This window comes from Chrysemys picta, unplaced genomic scaffold (assembly GCF_011386835.1).
Source record: "Chrysemys picta bellii isolate R12L10 unplaced genomic scaffold, ASM1138683v2 scaf333, whole genome shotgun sequence".
NCBI lineage: Eukaryota > Metazoa > Chordata > Testudines > Emydidae > Chrysemys > Chrysemys picta.
The window spans coordinates 55747-64320 of NW_027053040.1; the positions used below are offsets into that span (position 1 = coordinate 55747).

Consider the following 8574-nt stretch of genomic DNA (forward strand, 5'->3'; position numbering starts at 1 on the left):
AAGACCTGGCTGCCTAGAGCAGGGGGTGCGTGTGTGCGTGCATAGATGGATTACACACAAAAGCACTCAAAAGTTCGGATATGCTGGAATGAAGGCTCCTTGTCCCAATCTCTCTGTTCAGCCAGCCCCAGTTCTCTTCTCCTCCTCCTCTTAGCTCTGTGTCTTCTCTGAGTGTTTCCTACACATTCCTTTCCCCGTACCCCCGCCTTCTCTCATAGTCTTCTAGCCCTAGCCTCGCCTACTGGCTCCCTGTCCTTGGCCCCCTCCCCTCACCCCCACTCCTGTCCCAATCTTGGCATACTCCTTGTCCCAGTCTGCCCTCCCACCGCCACCCCCCCATTTGCCTTTTGTCCCATCTGCATTTGAGTCCAGTATCTTCCTCCACCACCGGGCATGTGCACCAGCTTGGAGGGGTCATTGGGAGTACAGGAAAGAAAGGTTCCTGTCTCAGTTCTGGTGCTTGGCCCAAAGCAGCTGGGAAGAACCGTTGCAGGGAAACTCTGGCGTTGACCCCTGTAGGCCTGGGCTGGAGCATATCAGTTGCTCTGTGAGGATGGCTCATTGCTGTGTTTTCATATCCAGGAGCTGTGGGGAAATGGCACATGTGCAGTCACTCTGTGGGGAATAGCTCATGCGCAGTTTGGTTAGCACTAAGAGCTGTGCGAGATCCAAGTATACGCAGCGAGGATGAAATCTGCAGAGATTTTAGCTGCTAAAAATCTAAGAATTCTCTCTACTGAGCGTCTGTGAACTGTGATTTTTTTTCAAAGGCTTCTAATTTGGCCAAATTTGGGCAAGTTTTCCTGGGGATGGCAAAAAGCACATTCTCTGACACAAAGGCCTCTCCCTGCCAAATGACAAGTCCCTGCTCCAACACATGGAGCTTTTCAAAGAAAAGTTGCCAGAATATTTTAATATGAGAAAAATGTAGGTTTCCCTAGCCTTGCTCTTGGGAATAGCTTAACCATTTTGGCTGAAATTCTGCCTCTGTCCCCCACCCCCGAAGAAAAAGAGCATGAGGCAGACATACAGCATGGAAAATTTCAGCCCAAGCAATTAAAGTTTGTAAAGTTATAAGCAGCAGAAAACAGGGTCTTGTAATGGGAGGAGCGGCGAACAGCAGAGGCTAACAGCAGGAGTTTGCCTGGGAGCTGTCCAAGAGGAGGTACGCTAAGTGCTGCATTAGGGGGGCTGTGTTGGTGGGCCTTGAGTGGGCCTGACTGGTATATAAGGGCAGTCAGCAGCGAACCAGCTGAGTGGCGAACAGCAGAGGCTAACAGCAGGAGTTTGCCTGGGAGTTCGCGTGGGGAGAGCGCACTGAGGCTTTCATCTGCAGGTTTCTCCGAGTAGTTCCTGCAACAGTTGAGGAAGCTCCTAAGAGGACGGTGATATGGAAGGTGAGCGATCAGCTGTTGTAACCTGCACAGGTTGTGCCATGTTTGTCTTTCTTCCGCAGGACAGAAGTGACTTTGTCTGTACAAAGTGCAAGCTGGTCTCCATATTGGAGGAGAAGGTTCGAGGGCTGGAGAAACAAGTATCGACTCTGCGTTGCATAAGGGAAAATGAAGATTTCCTGGACAGATGTCAGGAGATGCTTCTACGGCCACAATGTTCTGAAGATTCAGAGCAGGCGCAGCAGGGACAGAAGGATTGTGAGGAGGTTTGGCAGCATGTGACCTCCAGAAGAAGAAAGAGGAGCGTCCATGCACCAGCAATGGAGATACAGGTGAGCAATCGTTTCCATGTTCTCTCTACAGGTGCTAATGCGGAGAGTGGACTAGATGGCCCATCTGAGGGAAGGGAGCAGAAGGAGACTCCACCGATTGGAAGGCAAAAGATGCACTGTCCTAGGGATGCGGGTTCCACGACCACCACTCCCAAGAGGAGGAGGAGGGTGGTGGTGGTCGGGGACTCCCTCCTCAGGGGGACTGAGTCATCTATCTGCCGCCCTGACCGGGAAAACCGAGAGGTCTGCTGCTTGCCAGGAGCTAGGATACACGATGTGACGGAGAGACTGCCGAGACTCATCAAGCCCTCGGATCGCTACCCCTTCCTGCTTCTCCACGTGGGCACCAATGATACTGCCAAGAATGACCTTGAGCGGATCACTGCAGACTACGTGGCTCTGGGAAGAAGGATAAAGGAGTTTGAGGCGCAAGTGGTGTTCTCGTCCATCCTCCCTGTGCAAGGAAAAGGCCGGGGTAGAGACCGTCGAATCGTGGAAGTCAACGAATGGCTACGCAGGTGGTGTCGGAGAGAAGGCTTTGGATTCTTCGACCATGGCATGGTGTTCCAAGAAGAAGGAGTGCTAGGCAGAGACGGGCTCCACCTAACGAAGAGAGGGAAGAGCATCTTCGCCAGCAGGCTGGCTAACCTAGTGAGGAGGGCTTTAAACTAGGTTCACCGGGGGAAGGAGACCAAAGCCCTGAGGTAAGTGGGGAAATGGGATCCTGGGAGGAAGCACAAGCAGGAGAGCGCAAGAGGGGAGGACTCCTGTCTCATGCTGGGAAAGAGGGACGATCATTGAGTTATCTTAAGTGCCTATACACAAATGCAAGAAGCCTGGGAAACAAGCAGGGAGAACTGGAAGTCCTGGCACAGTCAGGGAACTATGATGTGATTGGAATAACAGAGACTTGGTGGGATAACTCACATGACTGGAGTACTGTCATGGATGGATATAAACTGTTCAGGAAGGACAGGCAGGGCAGAAAAGGTGGGGGAGTTGCATTGTATGTAAGAGAGGAGTATGACTGCTCAGAGCTCCGGTATGATACTGCAGAAAAACCTGAGTGTCTCTGGATAAAGTTGAGAAGTGGGAGCAACAAGGGTGATGTCGTGGTTGGAGTCTGCTATAGACCACCAGACCAGGGGGATGAGGTGGACGAGGCTTTCTTCTGGCAACTAGCAGAAGTTGCTAGATCGCAGGCCCTGGTTCTCATGGGAGACTTTAATCACCCTGATATCTGCTGGGAGAGCAATACAGCGGTGCACAGGCAATCCAGGAAATTTTTGGAAAGCGTAGGGGACAATTTCCTGGTGCAAGTGCTGGAGGAACCAACTAGGGGCAAAGCTTTTCTTGACCTGCTGCTCACAAACAGGGAAGAACTAGTAGGGGAAGCAAAAGTGGATGGGAACCTGGGAGGCAGTGACCATGAGATGGTCGAGTTCAGGATCCTGACACAAGGAAGAAAGGAGAGCAGCAGAATATGGACCCTGGACTTCAGAAAAGCAGACTTTGACTCCCTCAGGGAACAGATGGGCAGGATCCCCTGGGAGAATAACATGAAGGGCAAAGGGGTCCAGGAGAGCTGGCTGTATTTTAAAGAATCCTTATTGAGGTTGCAGGAACAAACCATCCCGATGTGTAGAAAGAATAGTAAATATGGCAGGCGACCAGCCTGGCTAAACAGTGAAATCCTTGCTGATCTTAAACGCAAAAAAGAGGCTTATAAGAAGTGGAAGATTGGACAAATGACCAGGGAGGAGTATAAAACTATTGCTCAGGCGTGCAGGAGTGAAATCAGGAAGGCCAAATCACACTTGGAGTTGCAGTTAGCAAGAGATGTTAAGAGTAACAAGAAGGGTTTCTTCAGGTATGTTAGCAACAAGAAGAAAATCAAGGAAAGTGTGGGCCCCTTACTGAATGAGGGAGGCAACCTAGTGACCGAGGATGTGGAAAAAGCTAATGTACTCAATGATTTTTTTGCCTCTGTCTTCACGCACAAGGTCAGCTCCCAGATTGCTGCACTGGGCAGTACAGCATGGGGAGAAGGTGACCAGCCCTCTGTGGAGAAAGAAGTGGTTCGGGACTATTTAGAAAAACTGGACGAGCACAAGTCCATGGGGCCGGATGCGCTGCATCCGAGGGTGCTGAAGGAGTTGGCGGGTGAGATTGCAGAGCCATTAGCCATTATTTTTGAAAACTCATGGCGATCGGGGGAGGTCCCAGATGACTGGAAAAAGGCTAATGTAGTGCCCATCTTTAAAAAAGGGAAGAAGGAGGATCCGGGGAACTACAGGCCAGTCAGCCTCACCTCAGTCCCTGGAAAAATTATGGAGCAGGTCCTCAAGGAATCAATTATGAAACATTTAGAGGAAAGGAAAGTGATCAGGAACAGTCAGCATGGATTCACGAAGGGGAAGTCGTGCCTGACTAACCTAATTGCCTTCTATGATGAGATAACTGGCTCTGTGGATGAGGGGAAAGCAGTGGATGTGTTATTTCTTGACTTTAGCAAAGCTTTTGATACTGTCTCCCACAGTATTCTTGCCACCAAGTTAAAGAAGTATGGGCTGGATGAATGGACTGTAAGGTGGATAGAAAGCTGGCTAGATCGTCGGGCTCAACGGGTAGTGATCAATGGCTCCATGTCTAGTTGGCAGCCGGTTTCAAGTGGAGTGCCCCAAGGGTCGGTCCTGGGGCCGGTTTTGTTTAATATCTTTATTAATGATCTGGAGGATGGTGTGGACTGCACTCTCAGCAAGTTTGCAGATGACACTAAACTAGGAGGCGTGGTAGATACACTAGAGGGTAGGGATCGGATACAGAGGGACCTAGACAAATTAGAGGATTGGGCAGAAAAAAACCTGATGAGGTTCAACAAGGACAAGTGCAGAGTCCTGCACTTAGGACGGAAGAATCCCATGCACTGCTACAGACTAGGGACCGAATGGCTAGGTAGCAGTACTGCTGAAAAGGACCTAGGGGTCACAGTGGACGAGAAGCTGGATATGAGTCAACAGTGTGCTCTTGTTGCCAAGAAGGCTAACGGCATTTTGGGCTGTATAAGTAGGGGCATTGCCAGCAGATCGAGGAACGTGATCGTTCCCCTTTATTCGACATTGGTGAGGCCTCATCTGGAATACTGTGTCCAGTTTTGGGCCCCACACTACAAGAAGGATGTGGAAAAATTGGAAAGAGTCCAGCGGAGGGCAACAAAAATGATTAGGGGTCTGGAGCATATCACTTATGAGGAGAGGCTGAGAGAAGTGGGATTGTTTAGTCTCCAGAAGAGAAGAATGAGGGGGGATTTGATAGCAGCCTTCAACTACCTGAAGGGGGGTTCCAAAGAGGATGGAGCTCGGCTGTTCTCAGTGGTGGCAGATGACAGAACAAGGAGCAATGGTCTCAAGTTGCAGTGGGGGAGGTCCAGGTTGGATATCAGGAAAAACTATTTCACTAGGAGGGTGGTGAAACACTGGAATGCGTTACCTAGGGAGGTGGTGGAGTCTCCTTCCTTGGAGGTTTTTAAGGCCCGGCTTGACAAAGCCCTGGCTGGGATGATTTAGCTGGGAATTGGTCCTGCTTTGAGCAGGGGGTTGGACTAGATGACCTCTTGAGGTCCCTTCCAACTCTGATATTCTATGATTCTATGAGACAGGTAACCTTAATAATAAATGATCCTACTAGCTTTCCCAGTAATATATGTTGGTAGCAATTTTGTTTTTGCTGTTGCATTGCTGTGAACAACACACAAAATCATTCTTTAAGTAACAATCTCTACAAAAACAATCATGCTTCAACAAATTGTTTAAAGAGATATTCTGTTCCCAGAGTTTTCGTTTTTTAGGGCCAGACCCTGAAGTCGTTTCTCAGTCCTTATGCAAACTTGATCTGATTTTTTTCCTTTGCTTTTAATTATTGAGGACACTGGAATGAAAATTGATCTCATTCTTTAGAAGTTCTGGTACTGAACTTTGTCTTAATGCTTGTATTGTGATAGCCTCAACCAGACCCTGGTAACTGCATGTCCACAATCGGAGATTTTGCCCATTGCTAGAAAAACACTGTTAGAGTGATAGTGTGCCACCTCTCTAATTGTTCTATCTCCACAACTCTTAGGTCTAAAAAGGAATGCTTCCACAGTGTCTGCTTTCAGTGGTAAAAATCATTTATTTTTAGACTTAGCCGTAGATTTCTCAAGCTACTATTACAATTACGGAACTGTAAGGACTGTCTTCCCTTTTTCCACTTGACATCAACATTTTAACAGCTTTTATTTTGATAAGTATCGGCGCTAGAAGGATAAGCCCTGATGCTCATCTCTCACACAGGACCCACATCAGTGTAAGTGGGATGAGAATTGAGACCAATTACCTACACTATCAGAAGCTGTGGCATTTGGGATTTCAATTGTCGTGAAGCACACATTTATAACTACTTAAGTTTTAACTAATTAATGCTAAAATCATGTCAGCATTTGGTGGGAAGTGCAGGGGAGACAAGGATGATTGTAATAGCAGTGGGGACTGGAATTTGAGATAACCCCAAAGGTATAAATATTGTGAAATTTTTCAACAGTTTTACAAAGCTGGTGTTGAACAGCAGAACATCTGGACAAGATATCCTCTGCAGGCCAGTGTAAATGCTTCAGGAGAAAACAACTTTTTCAAGGTCTATTATATTTACAGAATAAACTATAGCACATTTACAAATTCATTATGAAATATCAGTAATTAAACTTAAATTACATATCTCAAAATACAGTTCTGCAGATTAGTGATTGAGCAAGAATAGACTAGACAAGGAATTACTGTGTACTACTCCTTAGCTTTGCCTATACCTTGTTATATTATGTGACTTGCGATTTGTAAAACTTGAACGTGGTGAGGAGTAGGTAGTTGCTGTAAAGCATTCTGCACAGCACTGTTGTATTTTCAAAGTGATCAATATAAACACTGAAGATTCTTGCATTTAGCGGGTGTCTGCTAATTCATGGTATTTGGTTGCTTGGAATGCCTCTCTCACTTCCTGCTGGTACTTAACAAGACTATTTTTTGTTGTGTTGCAGGTAGATGATACTCAACAGTGCGAAGCAGAAACAGCTATTGAACCCATGGAATCTAGTTCAAGATCTCTTTGCATGAATGAACAACCCACAAAAACTGTTGTTCAGACCTCTAGGGAGAATATTAACACTCACAAAGGCAGAGGTTCCTTGAGCACACAAACATCACCTGAGCAAAATGAAGAAGACCAAAACTGTATAATACTGTAAACCTGAGTAGTATAAGGGCCCTACCGTCAATAAAACCCTAACCCTGCCTCTTGACCCCTTTACCCTGCCCCTTGACCCCTTAAACCTCACCCACCTGTCACAGGAAGTCCCGCCCCAGGGGGTGTTAGTTTCGGGGTCAAGACGTCCACATGACCGGCAGCAAGGTGTGTCATGTGACCCTCCCCCTAAGAACTCCTCCTCGGTATTGGTTTTACCCCGATAGGACCACCCTGAGAGGAGATTTGACCAGTCAGGGTGAGTCCTAGGACGGGGTGACCAGTCCGGATGTGGGTCGTGTGACCCCTCTAAGAACTCCTCCCAACACCCTCTGCCAGTCAGAGTGCAGCACCATTATCCCATATGTCCCAGCTCCGGGCAGAGGAGGCCATCTCTTACCAAGGACATGTGTTTTAGAAATTGTGGAAAGGCTGCTGAGAGGAAACGTGGACTCCTTTCCCACCACTGTGAGAACTTCAGACTTTGTTTTAGCCCCGAGCACCTTTGGACTTGTGTGGAGAAAGCGCTACATCGGTGACAGTCCCGAGGAGGAGCCTTTGACTCAACCGTTGATGGATACGTTGGAATCCGACCCCGAAACCCTTGTGAGGCACCCCGATGAGTGTGACGGCCTCTCATTGTTCAACCCCCTAGAGGTGGAAGGCGATCATAGCTTAGGGGAGTCACCAGCTAACAAGCTGAACAGAAAAGACGTCGCTCAGGTAAATGAATGATTAAGAAGCGACGGTCGAGGATGGGGTATAATGGGGCTAGGAACCAGGGATTGCGTAAATTAACAAGCAGCAGTGGGGTGCTTACACTGTTTCTTTTCTGAAAATCTCTCAACAGCTCGAGGATGCTGTGACGGTACCTCCCATAAGGCTTTAATTTGTTAATTTACGCAATCCCTGGTTCCTAGCCCCATTACACTCCATCCTCGACCCAGGGCCGGCTCCATGCACCAGGCGACCAAGCACGTGCTTGGGGCGGCACCTTACAGCGAGGCGGCGCTAGGATTTTTATTTATTTATTTATTTTGGTTTGGCGGCGGGGCTCTCGGGGGGCTTGGCACGGCGCTCGGAGGGGGAGCAGGGTCTTGGCATGGCGTGTCGCTCGGAGAGGTGCGGGGGCTTCAGGCGGCGCGGCGCTTGGAGGGGGCGGGGCTTCGGGTGGCGCGGTGCCGAGGGCGCGGGGGCTTGCGCGGCGCACGGGGGGTGGGGCTACGGGCAGCACAGCGCTCGGAGGGGGGGCGGGGACTTGGCACGGCACTCGGAAGGGGCGGGGCTTCGGGCGGCACAGCGCTGGGGGAGCGGGGGCTTGTGCGGCTCTCCGGGGGTGGGGCTTTGGGCAGCATGACGTTCGGAGGGGCGGGGGCTTGGCGCGTCGGTCAGAGGGGGGGCAGGGGCTTGGAACGGCACGTCGCTCGGAGGGGGGGCGCGGCACTTGGAGGGGGCGGGGCTTCGGGCGGTGTGGCGTTGGGGGGCCGGGGGCTTGCTCGGGGGGTGGGGCTTCGGGCAGCGTGGTGCTGGGGGTGTGGGGATTTCGGCGGCGCTGGTCGGGGCGGGTTCAGCTGTGC

The 8574-nt window shown here is 49.8% G+C and overlaps 1 protein-coding gene across 9 annotated transcripts in view; it reads left to right on the forward strand.

Moving 5' to 3' along the window:
- The window catches only part of LOC135978591 (centromere protein F-like), a 47199-nt gene extending 39946 nt beyond the window's left edge, over positions 1-7253 (forward strand). For 6 of the 9 annotated variants that reach the window (XM_065579478.1, XM_065579475.1, XM_065579477.1 and 3 more), the window contains 3 exons: positions 1457-1726; positions 6305-6397; positions 6795-7247. In XM_065579478.1, the coding sequence (XP_065435550.1) occupies positions 1457-1726; positions 6305-6397; positions 6795-7001 (570 nt within the window). In that variant the 3' untranslated portion in view covers positions 7002-7247. Of the gene's footprint in view, positions 1-1456; positions 1727-6304; positions 6398-6794 lie in introns of all 9 variants that reach the window. The other 3 variants (XM_065579481.1, XM_065579483.1, XM_065579480.1) reach the window with 3 other exon arrangements.
- Positions 7254-8574: the final 1321 nt, after the last annotated feature.